The sequence below is a fragment of the Cryptomeria japonica genome, chromosome 9 (genome assembly GCF_030272615.1).
Source record: "Cryptomeria japonica chromosome 9, Sugi_1.0, whole genome shotgun sequence".
Classification (NCBI taxonomy): Eukaryota; Viridiplantae; Streptophyta; class Pinopsida; order Cupressales; family Cupressaceae; genus Cryptomeria; species Cryptomeria japonica.
In genome coordinates this window covers 110,864,970-110,891,073 of record NC_081413.1, presented here as the reverse complement: position 1 = coordinate 110,891,073, position 26,104 = coordinate 110,864,970, and the positions used below count along the sequence as shown (strand labels likewise).

The following is a 26,104-nucleotide window of genomic DNA, read 5'->3' as shown; positions in this document are numbered from 1 at the left end:
TTTAAGTCCTTAGAGAGTTCCAATATGCTATTTTCCTTTCTATTATCCACCATATTTCCTTGATTGCTACCAGGGTTTCCATTTTCGGTACCACTTTGATTTTCAATGTCATTCTGCCTTGCCCTAAGGTCATGCATTGACTACTCCAAGAAATTGATTTTATCCCTTTGCTCGGTTAGCAGATTGATTATAGCCTCGACCCCATCCTCGTTATTCCCTGGGTTATGTTGATTTCCATCATGGTCTTCCTCATGGTTTTCTTCATGATTTTCCTCATGGTTAGCTTCCCTTTGTCTCCTAGTGGTAGTACGTCTTCCATTACCCCTTCCTCTTCCTCTTCCTCTTCCTCTTCCTCTTCCTCTAGCCATTCTAGGGTTTTACCTGAAAGTTAAATTATGTAGTTAGTTCTTGATTTAAGATTTTAAAATTTAATTTCTACCATTGCAAAACATTCCCTTAGTTGTGTAAATTGAAGTGAGCACAAGGCCTGGATTTGAACCTGGCTCTGATACCACATGTAATAACCCACCATATTTAACCCAACAAAATTTGACCATTCTTTTTTTTTTATTTAATTTAATCATTTATGTTTGATTCAATCGCATACTCTGGGCATCCATCCATTTGGATTAGGCATTCATCCATCTGGGATGAGCATCTAACCATACGAGTTAGGCATCTGTCCATACGGGACATAAGATTTCATCTATCGAATATGTGATAGGCATCTACCCATACAGGATAGGCATCTATCCAATTGGGATAGGAGATGCTCTGGCCAGAGACTTAGACTCATCGGAACCATTTGGGTCCTGAGCCACTCACTAAGTACTACACTCTTCTAACAGAAGTACACCAAGGTCGCCGTCCTTAGGAGTAATTAAATAACATAATACAAGCTTGAATTTTGCCTCGGAATTTGGCTTAAAGCCTCGGGAAGTCAAGCGAATCCATACAGGATTCCTTCCGAGTATGCATTGAATTACTTTTTCCATTTTAATTATCTTTGAAATTAGGGTTCTACTCAATCCTTCCTTACCGAGCCTAGACCCCACCCATGAACGCCTGAGTACGAGGGACAACTCCATCCCAAGACTGCCTACATACCCGCTTCGGCACGGGATCAAGGCGTAAAGTATGTAGTTCTATTTTCTACTCTATGGTTTGATGTAAACTGATTAGTGGGTACGCAACCCTTTCTAGGGTCAATGTCCCAAACAGTTTCTCTGCGGTTGCTACCCACAGTAGTAGCACTTAAACAAAGGCTCAAGATGGCCTATTGTTTGTGGCCTAAAACAACTACATCCTAACACCTATCATAAGCGTCACCCTTGACCAAATTGTCAATCACCAATATCTCTTCAAGATTAAATCAATTTCGTAAAAGCATTTTACTTAATCAACCCTAAAGGGGGTTTACTATGGTTTAACTCAACGGATGTAAAATCATTTAAAGATTATCTTATTAGATTATCAATCCAAGGGGGATTACCCGCCCCTTGGATTTTAACTTCCAAGTGTCCCTTATTACTCCCCGATGATTTATAGGGACAATGCCACAGATGTCATTGATGTAGCTTTATTAGGCGTTAAGTGCAGTAGTTCAACATGACGGCATTACCCGTAAGCGTGACCCAGAGGCACTGTATATACCAAACGCTACTAGGTTTTGGTTTCCATCTTCCTTTATTTAGTTTTCTAACTAAGAGCTATGAAAACATCATACTTGAAAATAATTACTAATTGAATGTGTATAATTTAATAAATTGAAATAACTACTTGATGAATCACGTAGAATAAAAACCATAACTATATTATTTATTATTCAAAACTTGAAATAAAATTTGCATAACAATGACCATTATGAAACTTTCATATTAATAATTACATGTGTAACTTGCATGGAGATGAAAACGTCAATAAATGTAACTAATGTATAAGAAATTTGCATGATATAAGAATAGTGTAACTTGCATGCATGATTAAGCAATGCATGATTCCTATGGTCATAGGTTTCAAAAATAGGGATTAATTTAGACATTTGATTCAAATCATATTAATGTGCAATGATCGATTTTAATGAGTCCAAAATACCAACTAAGTGACCCAATGAAATTTAAATAGTTTTTTATAAAATTCCAATTATAAGATTTAACACAATTTAACCTATAATTAGAAAATTGCTTAAAGGAAATTAATAAACTTTACTAAGGACAATTATAAAATTTAATTTAGTTTACAATTTAGAAATTTGCTAAAAATAAATACATTTCGAAATTACCTTAGTTAGTTTTTATTAAACTAAAATTTTGATTAAGAAAAATTTAAACAAAACTATATTGTCACGCATTAAATTTTATAGTGGCATGTTTCTTTTTTTAAAAAGGAAAAAAAAAAAAGGGGCAAGTGGGAGTGGGGCCCACGGGTCCCATCACCACTGCGGGTTTGCGAAAGCAGGCCCGCAGTGATGAGGGGACCTCGTGGTCCCCTCCACTACCCTGCGGCCACTGTCGTAACAGTGACCACAGGGGAAGTGGAGGGTACCTCCCTGCATGCCGTCCGGAAACTCACTCGGAATAAACTCCAAGACCATGCTATGTTAAAAGACACTTGCAATATTTAATATATTCTTTTCGTATGAAATAAGTTATATATATATATATGTTCCAGATTATTTAATGGTATGTGAAAAAAAAAAAAAAGAGTATTTATAAAAATAAGAACATGAATAAAATAGATAATCGATTATCGCAGAGGTAGGTAATGGTTTAGATTGATTTTACAGTAAACAGGAGATTAATATTTACACACACACACACACACACAGAGTTTATTCCAGCATTCACGGGGATGAATAACACAGAGGATTATTCACAGGGAAATATAATCCTCATTTTCAACTAATATTCACAAAAAAAAACATAATTATGTAATCAGTTGAGAATAAAGATTCATTTACAAGGATGGATAACACAGAGGATTGTTCACGGGGAAATATATTCCTCAATTTCAACTAATGTTCACAGAAAGATTTCTATTCGAAGAGTTTTTTTTTTAATCTCAGAAAAAAAAAAAGAATTTTTAAATAAGGGAAACATGATTTTTGGATAGATCTAAAATCTTGGAAAAGCAAAAAGCAAGATCATGTGCATATTTCTTAAGGAAAATAAAATAAAAACTATCTTTTACATGCATTATGTGAAAGTAATTTATCAATATTTATTCCTAAATAAGAAGAAAAGATTTACAATAAGGAAGATCCAGAAACTATATTTTGGATAATACCATTTCTCATATGTGAATGTGAAATAACAAGAAGAGAACCTGGCTTATCGAAGCTTGATGTTGAATCCTCTAGCTATCCTTTTGATCCTTCCTTGCAACTTGAGAGAAATCCTTCAACAACAACTTAAAAATCCTGCAACAAAAATGAGACTACCAAAGAAGATCTTACTACTAAAAACTTGGGAAATTTTCTTCAAAACATAATCAACTCCCTTCTTTGAAACTTGCATACAATTTTATAAGAAAAATCCATTTATTCCACTATCTAGAGAATTTAATTAAAAGAGAGATTCTTTTTCAATATTGGACTCATGCAAATTGATTAAGAACTTAGTGGGGGAGTTACATGCAAGGTGGTGGAGATTCCTCTAGAAGCTTCTAATTCCTCCTACAACATGTGCCATAATTGGGAGTAAAAATAAAAATAAATAAAGCTTTTTGAATTATATTCTCTGTGTGCTTATTATTATTCTTTTATATTATTTATTCAATCATTTCCAATAGCTCAACCAAAAATTATATAATAGAATTGTATCAAATCGAAAGTGATAAATGAGGGTTGTGACATAAGGTATAAGACTAGGTTATTTGGCCTCAATGCAACTCTTAGCATTGAGATTTTAATGTTATAATTGAAGAAATTTTGGTTTGTGAATATTAAAAAAGTTTTGATTTTAAAATTACTCATAGCATTCTAAGTCATTTTTCCTTTTTCTTACTAATTTGGTGTTTATTATTTGTGTATGTTTTGTTCAATTTATTGTCAAGTTGAGCTCATCCCAACTAATGATGTCATTATGTTGTCTTCACCTTAATTTTGATAAATTTGATTCTAACAACCTTTATTCATTGCATATGAGGTTCTTAGATACCTTGATAAAATTTATAAATCCTAATTTTATATTATAACAAAAAAAAGCCCTAATTTAAACTAAATAAAATAAAATTTTGATTTAAACCAAAACAAAACAAGTGAGCCCATAACAATTTGTAGTACCAAGTTGCCCTGGACATTGTAATGGTGCACCTTAAGATCCAACTATTTTTAATTATTAAATCAATTATTTGAAATTTAATTATTCAAAGGAATTCTAGTTTTAGAACAATAATGATCGGACTTCACTTCCATTTTTAGATTGGCAGTTCAATGTATGGCTAGACATTCAATTATGCACATGAATCACAAGTTCATACCAAATTATTATAACTTATGTGCCCATTAGCAAAAAAGGTAAAAGTATACTAAGGTAATATATGAACTGCAAATTAAAATCATATGCCAACTAACAGATAACTGGAGATGGGTTTAATTATGCAGTTGAACCACAAATTGGGTACGTACCAACCAACTTAACATAGCTTAGATGGAGTATGATGATGCATTTGCCTGTTTTAGGTAATGACGGTGTATAAGCTTCCAAGTGAAATAAAACAACGCATAGGTGCACTAATGATTTGCAGAAGATTGGCAGCAGTCACTATTGTACAAAGCTCAGAGTACCAACAAAGCTTTAAATGGTCCCCCCGTTGGGCATGTTTTCGTGATAAGGTTATAATAGTGCCATGCTTTGGTGTTGGAAAAGTGTCAACTGGTTCACAGACCTGCTCACTGGGCTCCATAATGGCAGCCTTTCCAAATCTCAATCATCATGTCTCAAATGTTGCAAACTGTGAGGAATGTTGTTTGTTCACATATAAGGCCACAAATATATCTAAACAAGAACTCCCAGAGCCACAAGATTTTTTATTTTTTGGTTGTGCCAAGTGTATCCCCAAGACCCAGCCCAGCACCTAACTCGTCTTGTCTTAAAAATTTCTCCATTTAACCTGATATATAGTCGTCAAGGTCAAAATAGTTCAAAATGACTTCAATGTGCAAACAAACTAAATGAGGGGAAATACAGTTAAATGTTTTGCCTGTTGTGTAACCCAATAGATGCAACGAAAATTATCTCTACTCACAAACGAGGATGAATTCATAAATGTGTAAAAGAAACAATGTAGTAAAAGTTTAGTGGAATAATCCACTTTTATTGAAAAAAAAAATGTAACAAGGGGTAGCTCAAAAAAATCTGCATAGTAGCTTACTAGTTAATCTAGGCTGTTGTTATTCTGGCTCCAAAAATGCACTGTCATATACGGATAACTTTCGTGTTATACTATAGTGGGGACAGCGGCCTATTCTGCAGTTTTTGTGTACACATACACGAAAGTTATCGATCGTACAGATGCACGGTTTTGGAACCAGATTAGCTGTGTCCGTTAATCTACAGTACCCAATGGGTGAAATACTACCTGACAAGATTCAATCTTTCTTGTTTCCCATTGTTCAACACCTGACTGATTTCATTTTACACGAGGCAATCAATTTGTCACACCATCAGGCCAGTTTCAAATTCCAGAAGATTTCCACTGTACCAATCATAATAGAAACTCCAAATGGGTATGATCCTTAGCTTTTTCAACTACTCTTGGTACCACATATAATATTGGTCAAGTCTGGCAATCTTCGATTCATTTATTACTTATCCTCATGAGGATCATACTGTCCAAAACATTTGATGAAAATGAAGGGTTTTTACCGTAAGTTCGCTCTGTTATCACGGACTGCAAATATATCGTGTTGATTACTCTTCACTGGTTCAACTTATTACGTCATCTTCTAGCATTTTGTTTTAGTCCATATGCCTTTAGTCAGTTCAGTTTGAATTTAGCTTGTTAAGATATCTGAGGATGCCATTCCAGTTGACATAAGCTTGGTGTAAAAGGGTATACTAACAGCGTTTCATGCTGCATTTTGTCCGTGAATGTTACCCAAGAAGATAAGGAAAATTAGAAAAGCCCCCATTAGTTTGCAAATGCATTGCCATAATGATAGTCTGGAATCCTGGATTGCTTCCCGTATACATGATCGCTATACTATACACACAGATGACTGTTTAATAGAGGCAAGAAACATGTTTGTTAAGGGATCACCATAAACACCACGCATAATTGCATCTATTCTAATTACCCTATCTTTCTTATTCTTTTGAATGTTTCTTTCTGTGGACTAGCCACAGTAACGATGTTTATTTGTGAGTTTATTTGTAGAATTAGTCTTTTCTTCCTGCTCCGCCTTGGATGTTGCAGTTTGGTTGGAAATGGATCCAACATGGGGAGATTTTTCGATTTCTGGGCATTCCCTTTGCTTTTCAAGAGTCTGTTGTGTCCCTCTGGAATGCTGTGTTAGCCAGAATTGAGAAGAAGCTTGCTTACTGGATTACCAAACCGCTTTCCTTGGCTGACAAATTTCAGATTTGCTCCAAGGTTCTTGCGGCTACTCATGTTTATTATTCTTCTTGCTGGGCTCCTTCCAAAGCCTCTTACAACAAGCTCGAGAAGCTTCTGTGAGACTTTTTGTGGGCCAATGGAGTTGACCATCATGGTTTTAACAGGGTCGCATGGGATTATTGTTGTCTCCCATGCGAATCTGGCAGGCTTGGCCTTTTATCTACCCAGAAGCAAAGGATTGCCTTGTGTGCCAAATGGATTCTCAGAGTTATTTCTGGCAATGAAGCTTGGTAAAATTCTGCTCCGAACTGTATTTCTTCAGGGCACCCAGTTAATCGACCGGCCTAGAAAGGGATTGGTTTTCAAACCCTTCTTGTTATGAAAGATTTTGTGCACATTCAAGGCACTTTTGTTGCCAAAAGCATTTCGCGGGCCTGGGAAGCTGTTAAGCCTTGGCTTAGCTGTATTTCTTCAAGGCACCCAGTTAATCGACCGACCTGGAAAGGGATTGGTTTTCAAACCCTTCTTGTTATGAAAGATTTTGTGCACATTCAAGGCACTTTTGTTGCCAAAAGCATTTGGCAGGCCTGGGAAGCTGTTAAGCCTTGGCTTAGCTGTATTTCTTCAGGGCACCCAATTAATTGACCGGCCTGGAAAGGGATTGGTTTTCAAACCCTTCTTGTTATGAAATATTTTGTGCACATTCAAAGCACTTTTGATGCCAAAAGCATTTGGCGGGCCTAGGAAGCTGTTACGCCTTGGCTTTGTTGGGACGGGTTCTATTCTAGTTACCCTGCTTATTTGGGAAATGGCTATTCAGCCCCTAGAATGCACCGATGTATGAGTTACCCTCATAACACAACCAATAATTGCATCTACTCTAGTTCTTTTGAATGTTTCTTTATATGGACTAGCCATAGTAAGAATGTTTATTTGTGAGATTATTTGTAGAAAATTTCTATTCTAGTTACCCCGCTTATTATTTGTGAGTTTATTTGTATAGTATTTCTATTCTAGTTACCCTGCTTATTTGTGAGTTTATTTGTAGAATATTTCTATTCTAGTTATCCTCTTCCCATGACGTGAGCTGGGTGAACAAAACAATATATATGCTTATAAAGGAAAATGGCAGTCATTGTAGACGAACCAAAAATTAATATACACAATCCTTAAGCATTTGGACTCACGCTCACTATCACAGGTTCAAAAATAGGCTACTGAAAAACATCACTACAATAGATAATAGTGCATTAAATCTACAAAAAATACAGCAGGAGAGAAAGCAATGTTAAATTCAAATGACGAGGTAATTCTCCATCTGAGTATGCCATCAAAAATAATGGGTGGCTATGTCTACCAGACAACAGTTTAATCTAAAAAAAAGTTCTCTGTAGCTCATAAAGAGAAACTATTGCAGGAAAACACCTCCACCCCACACACCATACTCCTTTAATGCAAACAGATATTGTCATTTACTAGTGTCACTTAGTACTCAATAATAAATCCATGCAATAGGAGTTGCAAAAACAAAAGGCTTTAATGAAGGAAAAACTTAGCATGACTTGGAAAGGCAAGAGCCTTTGGAAATGAACAGAAGTCAATGAACATTGATAAAGTAAATTGCTTACTGGTATTCTTTCCAAGATCGAAAGAAAGATTAGTCTGACTCAAAACAGTGTCAGACACTATAGTTCAAAACTTGCTTCGGATGAAAATGTAGCATAGAAAGAAGATGTGCCAAAAATGGCTGAAGGGTAGACTCTAAAGATTCTGGCTATATTAGCAAGATAAGTGCACATATTGATTCTGGCGGAAGAGAGATTAATATCAATGAACCTGAACTAATTTCACATGAAAGGTGCAGCCATTACCTTCTAACAGTGGGACCCCAAAACGAAAATATCCTTTGATAGAAAATGTAAATTCAATTTCAATAGCTGCAGAAAGAAGACAACCTTTTTCTGTTCTCATTTGATATTTGCTCTAAAATGTTCTTTTAACAACCAGAAGAGAAGTGAAAAATCATCACTGATGTTTGCCCCCTGACAATCCATCATCTGTTCTTAATAACAATCAAGAGTAACCTGAAAAGGATGACACGCCACAAAAGGAGACCTCAAGTTTTCCCAGTAAATCCTCGCAGTCACCAAAAATCGTATTCCACTCCCAAGAACTTACCATTACATCGATCAACCATTACTTGCTTACATAAATCAGATAAACTGACGAGATTTGAAAATGCAATACAAAAAACCATCGATTTTTGAAAATTTAGCTTGCAAAACTTTTACAAGAAGAAAACTTTGGAATGATTACGAAAGGCCTTGCAAGGCATAAACTACAAAGAATAAATACAGTAAAGAATGATTACAAGTAGGCTACAAATGCTGTAGTGAAAGTTTAAGAGCTCCTTATTGCTTTCTGTAATTCAAAAACACCACTGTTTACTTTCTGATCACATATGGAGTCAAATGCCCCTATGCTCGAAGCATTTGAATCAGACCAACTTTGTTTACAATTGCATAGCACATGCTATTAGAGTGGATTGTAAGTTTGGCACATTTTCAATGATGCTAGTTTTATATATTCAAGATAAGTAAATGCTGTGAGCAAAGAATGATCCACCAATTCATGGATTTCCCCTTTCTCTTACTGCTAGAAACAGGTCATAAGAAAACCCTCAAAGAACTATCAAGATTCATCCTTTAGATAAGGTTTCACTCCCTTCCCAAAGACTCTAAAAAGGATGGAAGATTCAAAGGCTTGAAGAGGTAGCATTGTCAACAAAGGGATATTGATCCTGGAAAACTGATTCTGTTTCATTTAAGTTGCAAGATTTGTTCTAATTACTATACTTAATCACAATAATTGTACATAAGCCATGCCCACTCCTTCCTTATTCTCATTTATCTGTTGCTCTCAAGCTTCATGGGACCCCTTCCATATCCAATGAATGCCATGCTTGATCAGATAACCGCAGAAGAGGTGCGCAAAAGCTTGGATTTTCCATTGCTGGCTATGACATTGTTAGTTGTATCCATGCTGATTGTTCTATTTATATTGAATTTTGCTTTTCCATTTACAGGTTTTTCAACTCTTTGTTGGAAAAGACCACCCAACATCCACTCCAAGTCTTCTGGAGTATACTTAGCATACTTCTTGGGGCTTTCATCTTGTTCCACAAGAGGACCATAGCTCTGCATATAGCTCCTGTATATTGGAACCAATGCCTGCACAACAGTGTGGCATATTTTCTCCCTCAACTCCTTGTCTGGAATGGCCCACTTTGCATGCTTTCTATATAGATCATCAAAAGCAGTATTGAATGCCTTAAGCCGCTTCTTTAACAGATCACGGGCAGTAGCTCGGCCCCCAGAGAACATAATTAAACCCTCCCTGCTTAACAGGGCCGGAAATTTCCCCCAACCGTCCTTATAATACATAGCAGCATAGTATTCCTTGTACTGCTCGTGTTCCTTTAGCCAGGGATCTCCAAGCAGAGACCCAAGCTTAGTTCCCTTAAGACTAAAACAAAAATGCCAGTGACTATTCATCATAAACAAATGTGAAAGCACAGGATCATCATAGGACTTACACCATGTCTCCATATTGAGCTCTACGGCCCTGATTATATTCACAATTCCGTCCGTCAAGATCCTCTCCTGAAATTTCTCTCGCCGCCAGCTTCGCTCTATCACCAGCACCTGGGTCAGGACACTTCGATACCGATCCTCAAGCAGCTGATTGCAGTAATCTACCAGAAAACTCATCAACATTGGGACGCTACCATTCGCAGGCGCCGGTCTCTGCCTCTGCAACTCCACCTGCGTCAGTAACTCTGTGAAAATTTCAGAAGACCCCTCGATCAGCTTCTTGACCAAATCCCTGGTCTGGCTCTGTATCTCAAAGCATGCCTTGCCCCCAAACAACTTATTAAAATCCAGCCGCAGCTTATTCAGAGCATCAAACATATCCAACAACCTCAACAACTTGATCGGATCAGGCTTACTATCAGCAACCCCTTGCCCAAACTTCAGAAACCCTAGCATTCCCACCTGCAATGCAATTTTTCCAAAACACCCCACCCAAACATCAGACCCAATTTTCTCAAAAATATCTCCACAGATCCTAAACTCCGCCTCCAACAAATGCTTCACAGCAAATTCCAAATCCTTACACCATTTATCAACAAATGCATCTACAGTCAGCACGCTACTGAACTCAATATCCAGATAATCCAAATCCAATGCCTCCAAACTAGCCCTGCCATTGCCGCCCCTTATATCAACATAAATATCAATACACTGCTCTAGCCGATTATTCACGGTCAATCTCTCAAGAACCCTTTGCAACTTCTCGACCACCGCCCCAGGCAAAGGCGAAGCTTCAATGCAAGGCCTATCAGAAGGCGATATATCCCCAGCCTTTAATAAAACCGTATGCTCCACAAGCAGCCGCTTAAATTCGCCCTCCAGCCTATCCAACGCCACCGCCATAAGCCCCCCATCCAGCTTAGCCCTCTCCTGCTCATCCCCCTGCAAAGCCCTCAAATTCTCCAAGCTCCGCTTCAAATGCGGCAAATAATTCACCTCCCCAACGCAGTTCTTATCCATATAATCCACCACATCCTCCAACCACTGCGTCGCAACGCTGCAATTCTCCGCCAAAAACTTGAGCGCCTCCTCTAGCTGTTTCACCATATTCAAGTACCCCCATAAGTCCAACCGCGGATCCGACAGCAACGACTTCTCCAACCCATGAACTGCATCAAAAACCTTCAGCACAGCCGCTGCAGGACCGACTGCTCTGTCGATGTGGCCGTCAATGCCCAGCAATACCTTCTTGTGGTTCCTCATGGGACCGACCGCTGATTCCAACTCAGGCAATCGCCTGCTCATACTTTCCAATCTGGGCCCCGTTTTCTCCAGCGCTGCCGCCAAATCCCTCGACTTCTCCAAACTACTCTGCAACGACTTCTTCGCCGCTACAAGCACGGCCAATCCGCCATCGCTCTTCACACCCATCGCAAACTTCTCCCCCAATAACACCCTCTCACTTCTCTCACCTCTGCTCTTCCAATACTTTTCCTCCTCTTCTGGATTTCCCTTACGCTGTCGACTGTGTTTCACCTCCATCATCTCATTTTGTTCTCTCGTCATCTTCAGACCCCTCCTCGAAGCCCATTTCTTGCTATTGCTTGTGTGGGGATTCGAGCCTGCGTCTTTGGGTAAGTAAATTAAACTATCGCGGAAATTTCGTTTCGAACGTTGGGAAGTAAGCGGAAAAATACAGCTGTACGCCCTTCCTCTAACTTTTCAGCCACTACACTTCACAGTACCGCCGCTAGATTTTGTATGTATATATACTTGTCCCTCTGTTTTCAGGGCCTGATTTAACATGAGCTAAATTTGGCGTGATCCTTTCGTGGAGGAATCTTCACGCAACTTGCTTTCGCTACATAAAATGTAGGCCCTGAGTAACTTTATGTATATATTTTGTGTATATCTATCCTGCCGTTGGATGGATGTTCGCCCAAGCTGCATATACTTTGTGTATATCTACACTGCCGTTGTATGGATGCTCGCCCAAGCTGTATATACATTGTGTATATCTATCTTGCCGTTGGATGTATGCTCGCCCAAAGCTACATATACTTTGTGTATATCTTGCCGTTGGATACTCATTGCATATACCACCATAACGGTTAGGAATCCACCAATAGTATTTAAATATTGTAAGGGATTCCATAAAACCATCATTAGATTTTGTTCATGGTAAGTTGTATGTTAGATGTAATTAGGACGAAATTGCATTCTAAGGTAATTCTTTTATGTTATTATTATTGTTGAGAAAAGATTTATTAATTAGGTCAACTTTAATATTTGTGAAGATATTTATAATATTGTGATAAAATATTTTATTTTTTTAAGTATTAAATATATAATTTAGTTATAGATTAATTAATTAATTTCCTTATGCACCTTCCTAATATGATCAACTTTAATATTTGTGGAAATATTTATTATATTATGACAAAAAAAAATAAAAAATTTTAAATATAAAAAATAGTATTAAATATATACTATAGTAATAAGTTTGTTTTCTAGTATGTTGTTATATGAGAAGATTTCAAATGTTTGGATATCAAAAAATTCTCACATAATCAAATCTAATTGAACTTGGGTCTCCACAATAAGAACCCAGTATTTTAACCAGTTAAGCTCAACCCCTTGGACTATAATTCAAACTTTTTTAATGAATAGTAAATTCTTAATTTCTATTTGAATATGATGTTTTCTAAGGTTGTTCCTTATTTTCCAATTTACTACAATTAATGCTTTTTTAACCTTACCCAGGTGGTCCCTTCTCTCCCAAGTTTATATGCAATTAATGTTTTTATTACACCTTGACTACTACATATTGAAGGACTTGATATTGAAGATCCTACAAGATGAAAAGATGTAAGGCTCACTAATTGATACATAAATCAAATTTCATTCAAATTTCAAATCTCAAACTTAAATATGAACACCCAATTTCAATGCACCGTCGCTTTCAACCATTAAATAAGTTATAAATTTAGGAAGGAAAAAAGGTCAAGAATTGAAACAAATATTCAAAAACCATTTCCATTCAAACTGATAAATATCTCCAAAATTTTCCAAGTGTAAATATTATAAGACCTACACAACTTATTAGATTGTGCGTAGATTATTAGACGTAAAAAACTTATTATATTATTCTACTACAAAGTTTATTAGAATTTTTCTTATTTGCAATCATATCAAGGATTTTATATTTTTCTCTCCTAATTCCATTTAATTACTATGATACTTTTAACTTGTAATTAGATTATAAAAAATATACTTATATAGCATTTTCATGATAATATGTTAACAATCTTATCTATGGAGTTTTTACATTTAATAGTAGTTTTAAAATGATATATATGGTTGGAAAATGTGTATGTTAAATGATTGTCGATGTCCAATTGGAGATTTAAAAATTGCAATAGAAATGCATTATGTGTAACAATAGTTAGAAGAAAAATAATGACAAAAAGACTTAGTTAATATTTATTTTGAGAAATGTGGTAAGCAGATTGCTAAATTCATGCTTAACTACATCATCTACCGATATAGGGTGCCAATGTGTATAGTGACCGACAATGGACGTCCATTTAAGAATCAAGAAATGCGCGAACTGTGTAATCAATTTCAGATACAACAGAGATTTGCAACTCCATACTATCCATGTAAAGTAATGGACAAGCAGAGGCAACTAACAAAACAATATTGAAGATCTTAAAGAAAGTTGTCACTAAAACAAGGCAAGACTAGCATCTCTAGTTAAATCTCGCTCTTTGGGCTTACAAAACATGTTTGGGCACAACTACAAGAGCGACACCTTACTCATTGGTACATATGGTTCATAAGCAATTCTGCCCATTGAAACAAAATTACCTTCTTTAAGAGTGTCCCTGAAACACATTATATCAGAGGAAGACTATCGAGTTGCAAGGCTGGAAGAGCTTGAAATGCTCGATGAAAAGTGATAGAGCACATTAAATCACTTACAAGGTTATCAAAACAGATTGAGAAGGAGCTACAATAAAAGAGTAAGGCCAAGGAATTTTGAAGTGGGAGATCTAGTCCTCAACCTTCACTCAAAGCGCAGATCCATTCACTGGTTAGGCAACTACACACTCAATAGGTTTTCATCAATCTTGCCAACAACCTTTACAAACAACTTCATCGACCTTAAATAGAAATCAATTAGGTCGGTAACAAAGCAAAAACCTAATTCTCATCATCGAGATTACAAACAAGTCAGTACAATCTTGACCGTTAGAAATCGTAACAATCTCTTCACATTCTTCAAGAAAATTCCAAACGCTCCATGATCACTACTTCATCGGACTTTGTAACTCATCATGTGTTGTGCATTAGATGCAATCCACTTTGCTCCTTCCCTAGACAAAAAAACAAACGCACCAAAACAATTTGAACATATCCTCATTCAATGATCACACGTGTCTCCATTATTACCGCTTATCAGATAATAAACCATCAAACTTGATTGATTAGGGTTTAATAGTTGATAGGGTTTACCAGTTACATTACATAGAAAGGTTTAACCCTTTACACCGATTCACCGGTTTAACTCACAAACTTTACATACCGATTTACAACATCTTCCACAAAGCTCTTCTTACTAGTTACTAGCCAATATCAAAAACAACAATATCAGCAATAGCATGAATACCATTACTGGTTCAATTGACATCAATGACAACATATCATTAATGCAATCTTTATGTAAAATACCAAAAAACTCAAAATGCCAACAGTCCATAAGTGACTAGAGGAGCCATGATGGGCATGATCCTTTTCTTTGTTTGTTGTTTCTGGTGTGAGCTAATGAAGTTCTAGGGCAATGGTACCTTGGGTGTCTATGTTGGTACATTCATTCGGCAAATATCTCATGCAAAATATCATGGATAGTTATGCTTGTGACTATCGCACATATCTCGACCCCTAGCATTATTTCTAGAATGGAGGGTTCACTCCTTGTCTGCAACGTGTTTGTTTCTGCAATGAGATATCTTTAAATCTTGGTTTCGTATATAATAAGGCCTAGTGATGAATATATATTGTGCTATGAATAAAGGCACAAGTTCGTGAATCAATCATTCTCATTGCACCTCATTTGCTTAAAACTTAGTTTTGCTGATTATTTTATTTCATAATCTTTCATCATATTTCTCTCTTTCAAATCATTTTCTTTCATTCTACCATTTCATAATATTTCATCATATTTATCTCTTTCAAATCATTTTCTTTCATTCTATCATTTCATAATCTTTCATCAATTTTCTCTCTCATCCAACTAACATTTCTTGTAAGTTAATTGGGTCAAGGGATAAAGCAATTCTGGCATATTTTCAACAAAATCATTCATTTTAGTTGCATTCATTGAATTCATATAGTTACATTCATTCATTAACATTTAGATTCATTGTCATATAAATTACATTACATTCATTAATGTTTAAATTGAATATCATATAGTCTTCGAACATGTAGTATCGCGGTTAAAACACTTCATTGGTGAAGCGGCCACCAAGGTTCAAACCTTGTTGGGCCATTGTGCTCACAGGCCTTGTGTCTTCGTTGGGTCGTTGTGCTTGCAGGTTTGAACAAGTGAAGTGTGGGGATGAGGTCCCCGACTGTGGCCTCACCAATTCATAGCTTCGGGTCAAAAGTGTTTCGCGTGGAGTCGGGGGACGTGTAATGTCAGCGTCGTCGGTCACATTAAAAAGTTTACCATGCATTATTTTAAAATATAAAAAATATAAAAAATTGAGTATCATATAGTTGCATTCATTTGATTAATATAGAAATTTTACATCATAAAGCATATACAAATCATATATAAATCATACATCATGAAGCATATAGAAATCATACATCATATAAAGCACATAAGAATCATGCATCACATAAATAGAACACAAACATATAGATCATTGTCAAGTATGTGTATCTTATATATAGCTCAAAAATGATAATGTGTCAAAATACAATCACATGAAATGCCTGAAGGTTCAAGTCTCATAATAACAAAGTATCTCAACTGACACTACCTCTATCAGTAGGTGGATCCTACCTGCTGGATCCTACCCCAGGATGACCCAATGGTGCCTGAGGTGGACCCATCACTCCTTTGTTGCTCGCCCTCTGCAATGTAGATCTACTAGAGCTCGATTGACCCCTGTACTCATAGTAACTAGAAGCTCTCTGTCCCTCAAGAACCAAGCCCTCATAAAGTTGTCTATAATATAATGCCTCCTAAGTAGCATCAAAAATCCCATCAGACTGTGTTTGTATATCTGTACCGAGAGAAAAATGTTGATCATAAACATCTTGGACTAGTTGTGCTCGCTCGCTAATAGCCCGATCCCTCTCAATGACAACAACAACATACTCCCTTCGAAATAGAGCCCTATCATCTCATCTTTATTGTCTCTCTTGGGCTAGTGCATCCTATAGGCTTTGAATCTTGGCTCTAAGAACCTGTGAATCATCGTCATCATCATCTCCTCCTTGCCATCCACCCTCTCCACCTACCTGTGTAGCAGGTACATCCTCCAAATTTGGCATCTCACTATCATGGGAGCTCTCATCACCCTCGTCCCCACTACTAGATGATCTTGAAGACGAATCATCATCATCACTGCTCGACTCGGTGTCCTCACCTCCTCCTCTCCCCCTGCTGCAACAATGGTCGCAACTACTCCCCTCCCTCCATCTCCTCCTCCACTATCTCCTCCTCTATCTCCCTCCTCCTCCCTCCCTACTATCTCTAATGTCGAATCTACTGTGGTGAGATGAGAACAGTTAGATCTGTCAATGGAATAGGCCTTTGGCTGGCCCACCACGCGGCATACTACAACGTAGTCCTTGGATCTGCTACTCCCGCACCCCAGCCCCACTATACTACGTGAAGTGAAACAAACTCAGTGAAAGCAACATGAGGTTGTATACAAGCCCCCCAATCAGATACCTTCCGAGAAGCATGAGCAAAATAGGTTGTAACATCAAGTACACCCTGTACCTCCCCAAATTGTTGGAGCACCCATCCTGGAAGATGCAAATCTATGATCAGTTGGGTGTCAACAGATCGACCAATGAGATATCTTTGTTGTCTGTAGAAAGGCAAATGTTGTGCATCATCGGCCCAGTTGGGGCAATCTAATTATGGTCTCCAAATAAAGTACTATATGATATCTATTTGGTGGTGCCAATACAGGATGTTCCCCAAACTCCTGTATCTGATACACAGAGTGTACCTATATGCATAAGGCTCCTCTGCCTGAAGAGCAACATGAACAACTAGTCTGAAAATGGAAATATGCTCCCAAGCCCAGACCTAGAGAAATGTAACACTGCAGTTGATAGATCTATAAGTCAAATAGACAATCCCATGCATCTAATAATACAACATGGTGAGAAGACAAGGACCCCATATGAACATGCGTCTGTGAACAATCATATCATGAATGAATCGGACCCATCCAACTGGAAACCCATGAGATCTCCTGTTAGGGAGAAGAAGACCTACTACTATACTGCATAAAACTACAGTGAGATCATCGTAATCAAGACGCTCTCATGCTATCTCATATTGGTCAGTCATATGTAAATCCTGCTTAGTACACTCAAATAAATCACACAAACCTGCGATACCTAATCTGTGGCCATATACTACTCTCGCACCATGAATCAGAATATGCAGAATCTGCCATACATCCTTTAAAGTGATAGATGCCTCACTGGTCGGTAGATGGAACAAGCATGTCTCATAATGCCACAGCTTAACCAAAGCAGTGATCATGGCCTTGTTGGTCATATCAATGCAACATCCTCCTGCACTAACTAATCTCGGAGATCAAGACCATTAGGCCTCGTCTATCTACAAATAAGTACATTGAGATTCTCTTGCAATCGAAAACAACAAAAAAGTCAGATACCACAAGTCGCACAACAAAATCCAATTCATACATGTTAAAAAGCTAACATTTACAACGAATGTGAATCATTTAGGAGGACTGCAACTCAGTTAACATGATTGTGCATCACTAAACACAAATGTGAATTTAATAGTACGATTACGCATCGCTAAACACAAATACAAATTTAACAATATGATTGTGCATCAATAAAGGCTCATGCGAGACAGATAAATGATTGTGAAACATTTAAAACGAATGCGAACTATTTAACACGAATGCGAACAAAACAACATACAAATGCGCATCAGTTAATTTTTTTGCTCTGACAAAATTTTGAAAAATTGGACACAAACAGGTAAAAATGGGCAAAATTTTCAAATACGTATCATGCCTTCAATCCTGATTGGTCTCTGATATAATTTGAATCACTCAGAAAGGTGAAGACATGCTTTGAAGCCAACCATGATGCTTGAAAAGACTCAAGAAAGCTCGAAACTCGCAAATAACTCAATAAACTCAAAAGAATGCAAACGAGCAAATGAGGGGGTAAATTTTCTATTTATAGCTCAAAATTAGGGTTTTTCTCACTCTGATGGTCATGGTCCCCCTGAATTTCAACGCACTTGTAGGCCAGTTAGATAGACTCGAAATCACATAAAACTTGGCACGATTACTCACTAGCATGGTATTGTTAAATTGGTCTCAATTCCATAATTTTTCTACCAATTTTCCAAGGGGGCATATTTACACCCTAAGCGTCATTGGGCATAATGCGACAGAAATTTTTCATTTTATTTGAAACAATGTCGTCTCGACATTGTCTCAAAGAGAAGCAAATGTAGACACCTAAAAATGTCTCATTGATCATGTACTAATTATTCGTCTAATTGATTCAATAATTATTTAATTATTTATTTAAATTAATCATATTTCTTCATCTTACTAATTATCCAATTTCTATTCTATCTTAACCAATTAATCATTTAACCATTTTCTAATATTAACTAAATACTTAATATTTAATTAATTATTAATTCATTTAATTAAATAGTCTCTATTATTTAATGAAAATTCAATTTCTAAATAATTAACTAATTTATTCTTCTAATTTGAATTTCCCCAAATTCTAATTTCATTTATTCCTCTAATTCTAATTCCAGCTAATTTCAAATACAAGTGCATTTCAATTTCATGATTTCGAAAATCAAAATCAATATCATGCAAAAATCAAATAAAAAATCTAAATCAAGTTTGCATGAATTCAAAGATCAAATTGAATTTAAAATAAATTCAATAATTAATATCGTGCAAAAATCAAATTGAATTCCTAAATCAAGTTCAAGTGCATGCAAATCAAAATTGAATTTAAATAGAATAACCTACAACACATGCTAAATTGATCAATTCAATTAATTGATTAATTAAATCATTTCCTAAATTCTGTCCAATCATTTAATTTGTCTTTTTTTCTAAAAGGCTTTCAATCAGTCATCTCTAGTTAACAATTCAATCTATTTAATTGATCAATTCAATTAATTGATTAATTAAATTATTTTCCCAATTATCCACCAATCATTCTTTTTCATCTTTCAATCGACTTTTTTTTCAATTAGTTAACTCATTTAACTATTCAATCAATTGAGTTCCACCTCTCAATCATTTGTTCCACCTCCCAATCAGTAGTTTAACTATCAATTAGCATGTGAGCTCACTTGAGTTTCATCTCTCAATCAATCCTCCCCAAAAATCTATAAATTCAGCATCAATTCTTCATTTTCAACAATCACGGACTTCAAAATCTTGTGTCACTTGCAGTTAGCAGCGCAATATCTGAGAGTCATCATACCACAAGAAACAGAAGAACAATGGAAGCAATTTGCATCTATGTAGTAGGGGGTTTTACTTGAATAATTTATATCCTTGTTATGTTGCAATATTTCATTGATATTTACTAGAATTCGTTAATTAGATAGGATTCATGATTTCCTCTTATTCTAATTGACAATGATGAATTTTATTGAGTTACACTACAGATTGGCTAAATGAGCATGCGCAATATCTGAGAGTCATCATACCACAAGAAACAAAAGAACAATGGAAGCAATTTGCATCTATGTAGTAGGGGGTTTTACTTGAATAATTTATATCCTTGTTATGTTGCAATATTTCATTGATATTTACTAGAATTCGTTAATTAGATAGGATTCATGATTTCCTCTTATTCTAATTGACAATGATGAATTTTATTGAGTTACACTACAGATTGGCTAAATGAGCATGCCAATAATTTTTTTATTGCAAGATCATGTCTAGATTTGAAGATATTGAAGTTTTATATTTTTGAAAATTTCAAGGTCAATTTTGAAGGCCTTAGAGACATTTTTTTGGCCCAAAAGTGGTCATAATTGATATAGTTATTTATAGCTTGATAGAGCACTTTATGAGCTTTGTGGCACTTCAAACGGTTCATCAATTGGACTCCTATATCAAAAGTTATGGCCTCTGAAAGTTGGGTCTCCTAAAATAGGAAATATAAAAAACACATTGGACACATAAATGAGCTATAAAAGGGAGTTACACATATCGGTTTGTGTTTTGACACATCATAGGGCATCTCAAATTGAAGATAAGTTTGGCACCACTTTTTGGGTGGTTTTCAGCTCGTGATTTTATAATATCGTTTGACAATTTTATGTATTGTATCTCTTATTAATTAGGTGCATTAGATGGAGGTTATGTGTAAGAGTCTTATAGCTATTGAGTTACCTTTGGATCTTTGGTTGGTGATACTATAGTGAGAATCTTTCTCTATGAGTATATTTTATTATGTTTTTTATTTTTGAATAATATATTGGGCAACTTTTGGAGTGTGGGGTTTTTCTCCCAAAAGGGTTTTCCTCACGTAAATCATTGTGTTGTGGTATGCATGTTATTTATGTTAATTTCTTTTAAGTTTATATAATTATTTTAAAGATGTAAAAGGTTTTGCATAACCCTCCTCTCAAGGTTAGTTTAAGAAGTTGTTCCACTACCTTAACTTCCTTACAATTATAGGCAAATTGTAATTTTATTAGGTCATGTAGGGATTAGATATGGAATCCACTATAATACAATTATGATGCAATATCATGATCAAGAAAATCTAACTAGAAGTATATATGTCACCATTAAAAAAGAAACTCAAGTGATGCTACTATCAATAAAAATTTCACAAATATGTACTTTTATACCAAATTCTAATACATTTTATCTTATTAGATTAATTGATTTCATTATCTAACTTAAAAATATATAGACATTTAGCCACCTTCTTTAAGAGAGTTTCATGCACAACATAAACCTTTTGAAAAAAAAAATGTGTAGTGAATTTTTAGAATCAACACGCCATGATCCATCATCAAGATGCCAGAAAAAAATATAGTATCATCATGATTATGAACCATAAAGTGTAATCTAAAAAATATTGATATATTAAAAATTATGTAATTTAAAAGATTATCGAAGATTATTTAAGTGGCTGCATAAATTAGTAATGAGAAATAAATCAGGAAACAATATCAACACAAGATTTATGTGGAGAAATTCTTTTTTTAATAAAAATTCCACATCCAAAGAGAAAAATTATGTATTGATCTTCAAGAATGAGAAATATATAGCACATTAACAACACTCTCCTCACTCTTTCAACACTCAAACAAGACCTATATAACTATAAAATAATCTCATCTAAAAACATCATCAAATACCTTTTATATATAGGCACACGAAGAGGAAAAAACAATTAATGATTTATCAGAACCATGGTATCATGAAAAAACACATGCCCACCTTGGAAAGTATCTTTCAAGAATAGAAAATTGACTTCATATGGTCACAATCAGTTGGCCCCTATATTAGTAAATGCAACTACAAAGAAATATTTAGTATCATTTCACTTGATGAATCAAAGCACCAAGTATAGCACTCCAAAATGAAATGGCTAACTCATGCAATTACCTTCTATGATAATAGATTCTTCACTCATCAATCCTAGCACCTAGAATTGGGAAAGTGCATTAAGTGAGTCCAAATTCAACTATAACTACCACCATTGCGCTCCACCTTCCTCATAAATGCATATTGCTAATGTAGTATATATGTTACTTATTATTTAACAAGTAATTATCCCATCTATTTCTACACATGGATTTAGGCCACCTTAGGTAGGTTATGTGGCAACTTAAACAGTTGGTCAAACTTATTCAAGACATATGTTTCCACTTCTTTGCCACTTGATGAAACTTATTTTCCACCACTCATTCAATGTTGGGATCAACTTCTCATTCAACCCAATCACTCTACATTTATGTACACATATTTTTCATTATAAAGTTAATTTAGATTTGATGCTAGCAATACACTTAGTTGATAGAGCTAGACTAAGATAGTTTGTTGGTTTGATCTCGAGGCATTTGGTGTAGAAAGGTGTTGAAGTTTTTCTACAGAGATTCTAGCCCGTTTGGCGTGTTTGAAAGGTTTACAAGTATGTATGGTTCATGAAATTTTTGTTGTTGTTTACGTGTTTACACATCCACAAGGGCTCAACCACTATTGAATTGTGCTAAAGACCATAGCAACATTCTCTCTAGTCTTCTACAATGATAATATCCATCAAATTTCTATTGGAAGAAGGTCAACTTGCCTATGGGAACATTTTTCTTATGAGATCTATTGCCAAGGGCATTGTGGTTTTCAATATGGAGCAACATGTGGAGAAGTGATTTAAAGGAGGTTGCCTCTACAAATTCTATTTGCATGATCAACCATTCACAACTTTCAATCCCTAGCATAACTTCTAGCTAGGCCAACCAATACTCAAGGAGTCATCCAAAATTCATCATTAGCACTAATTCACTCTCACAATGACATCTATGAATCATATCATGATCAAGTCAACTTGCAAATCATTCTCTTGGCAGGATACTATTACATCTCCTCATTATCTAAAGTGAAGAATTTTGCTATTATTGAGTTGTTGATATCTTGACTTGATTTGAAGCCTCTATTCGACCTGCAACTCACCCATACTTGGAGCTCTAGTGTCATCTCAATACCACAACATGCCATATAGAAGCATTCTCGCTCTTTGACTCAAGATTATACCATGGGATTTATCACTTCCATTAACTAGTTGTTTGAAACCATCAATTAGTGTTTTTTTAAATAAATTGTCAAATGCTTGTAAAGTGGGGGACAAATTTTCTTTTTGTTATGATTTTTTCCTATAGAGGTAAAATCTGATAAATTTACAGTTATAATTATTAGATTTTTACAATCCATGCTAATATTCAGTGATTGCTTCTGGATTTGATTGTGAATACCATTTTTTTATCATCCACATTTCCAATCATACTTTGTGATTTATCATTGAGATGAAATAATATCAAGGACATGAAAGATGATGAATCACAAAGTGTGATTTGAAACGTGGATGATAAAAAAATGGTATTCACAATTGAATCTAGAAGCAATCATTGAAAATTTATAGTTGTTTGGAAACTCATTTCATGTCAATTCTAGTGATTATTTGGAAGATTAGGTATGATCTCACTTTAGGAATGTTTTTCTCATCTTATATGCAACTATATTAAAATGGGCCATTTTATAGGAAATCGTTTGTGTAATAACTTTTGATTGGTAACTCGAGATTGAGCATATCTTTTTACAAAAGTTAACATTTGACATTTTCTATGTTTGGAACTTTTTACATTATAAGAAGAACTATTATAAAGTGCCAAAATTTTGGGAGGTCACCTAATATATTGAGTCGTGCCTCTAAGCACTTATGTGAGTCACGTCATTAGATAATATCAAAGAAAATCTTAATGAACATTGAATGAGTATCAACTTTTGTCCAAACAAAGGCAATATTATTAAGTAATGAGAAATTCTACATGATGATGTAAGGATCACAATTTCTCATTAAGTAATGAGAAATAGTACATGATGATGCAAGAGGGAGTGGTGTTTGGCCACCATGTTTCTCAAAAGGGTATATAGGTTGACCTTATGAAAATAGAGGTCATAAAAAAACTTGTACGTGCCTTCTAAGAAAAAGGATGTTAGGAGATTTCTTGGCCATGCTAGTTATTATAGAAGGTTCATTAAAGACTTCAATAAAATTGCATCACCGTTGTTTGTTTTTCTAACAAAGGATGTTGAGTTTTAATGGACTAACAATTGTCAACAAGCTTTTTGGAAAATTAAAGATGTCTTAATAGAGGCCCCCATTCTCATATGATAGAATTGGATCCTACCATTTTACATACATACAATTCTTTTGATCATGTTGTTGGAGCAGTGTTAGGAAAGAAAGAAGGGATAATATAGAACGCAATCTATTATGTTAGTAAGAACCTACAAGTAATTGAATTCAATTGCACTATAACAAAGAAGGAAATTTGTTAGCAATGGTTTATGCTATAAACAAGTTCAAACACTACATCACAAGATATCTAGTTCTTGTCCATATCGATCATGCAACAATAAGGTATTTAATGAACAAACCAGATGTAACAAGTTGGCTAGTGAGATGGTTAGCTTTGTTGCAAGAGTTTGACATTACAATAGTTGATAAACTTGGCAAAGAAAATGTATTTATTGTTTTCTTGTCTAGACTCATACACGTAGATATAGATCCTCTAATTGATGACTCTTTTCCTAATGAGCATCTATTTTCCCTTCAAACTCATGACAATTGGTATGCAGATATTGCCAACTATTTGGTTTCTAGAAGGATTGTCTTTTTTTCTCCTATGAAAAACATTAGTTAGTGTAGAAAAGTTTCTCTTACTCATGGATTGCATGATATCTCTTCTATATTGATCCAAACAAATTTATGAGATATCATCTCAGGAAAGATGAAATACATGACATTCTTCATGCATGTCATGATAGCCTTGTAGAGGTCATTTTGTAGCTAGAAGAACAACACTAAAATATTTAATATTAGTTACTATAGGCCTTTCGTTCATAATGATTAAGTCAAATATACAAGACATTGTGATAGGTGCCAATAAACACCTAGGCCAACAAAGTCAGATAAAATGCCCTTGAAACCATGAATGGTCTTGGCACCCTTTGACAAATGGGATTTGGACTTTATAGCTCATATTAATCGACCATCAAACACTAAGGAATAATCTTAGTATGTACAAACTACTTAACTAAATGGATGGGGGTGAGACAAATGAAGCATGAAAAGGAAAACAAAGTTGCAAATTTCTTGTATGAGGAGATCTTCACTATGTATGGGGTTCTAAGAGAAATTTTCATAGACCAAGGTCCCCACTTTACATCCACACTGATCGAAGCATTGATGAATGTGTATAATCTCAGACACAGAAAAGATACCCCATATCACCCTTAATCAAATGGCCAATTGGAGATCACCAATAGGGAGCTATAGGCAATCCTTACTAAAATAGTAGCAACTTCATAAAAAGGATTAGGCATCTTAGTTATGAGAAGTTGTATGGGCTTATAGGACATGGAAGACTACTACAAGATTTACACCATTTGAGTTGGTGTATGAAGTTAAAGTTGTTATGCCAATTGAATTTGAACATAAGACATTGAGGACAGTCGTACAACTGGGCATTGATTTGACACAGGCTCAAAAAGATAGAATTGTCCATATACATAATTTTAATGAATTTAGACAAGAATCATTGCAAAGAATGGAATTAGTGCAGGTTTTGAGGGTTAAATGGCATGATAGATTCATTAAAATAAAGAAGTTCAACCAAGGAGATTGAGCTTTGTTATATGACTCTCACTTTAAAGATCACCAAGGCAAGTTACAAACTTGATGGTTAGGTCCTTATGAAATTGCCAAAGTATTTCCTAATGGTGCAGTGTGGTTACAGACCATTGACCCAGTGAAATTTTTACTATTGGTCAACGATCATCAATTGAGATTATACCACAAGATTGCCAGTAAGGAAAAATTTATCTAGTAGCATGTGATTTCAACAATGACCTCAAGTCTAG

At 35.4% G+C, this 26,104-nt stretch overlaps 1 protein-coding gene across 1 annotated transcript; it reads right to left on the bottom strand.

Annotated features, from left to right (window-relative positions):
• Positions 1-8,867: 8,867 nt before the first annotated feature.
• On the bottom strand, positions 8,868-12,002 carry LOC131062794 (exocyst complex component EXO70A1). Its single transcript, XM_057996528.2, has one exon. The coding sequence runs from the start codon at positions 11,715-11,717 to the stop codon at positions 9,525-9,527; it is 2,193 nt and encodes a 730-aa protein (XP_057852511.2). The 5' UTR covers positions 11,718-12,002; the 3' UTR covers positions 8,868-9,524.
• Positions 12,003-26,104: the final 14,102 nt, after the last annotated feature.

Bases quoted from the DNA above. Each gene is read 5' to 3' on its own strand.
- LOC131062794 (XM_057996528.2), bottom strand. From the start codon at position 11,717: ATGACGAGAGAACAAAATGAGATGATGGAGGTGAAACACAGTCGACAG.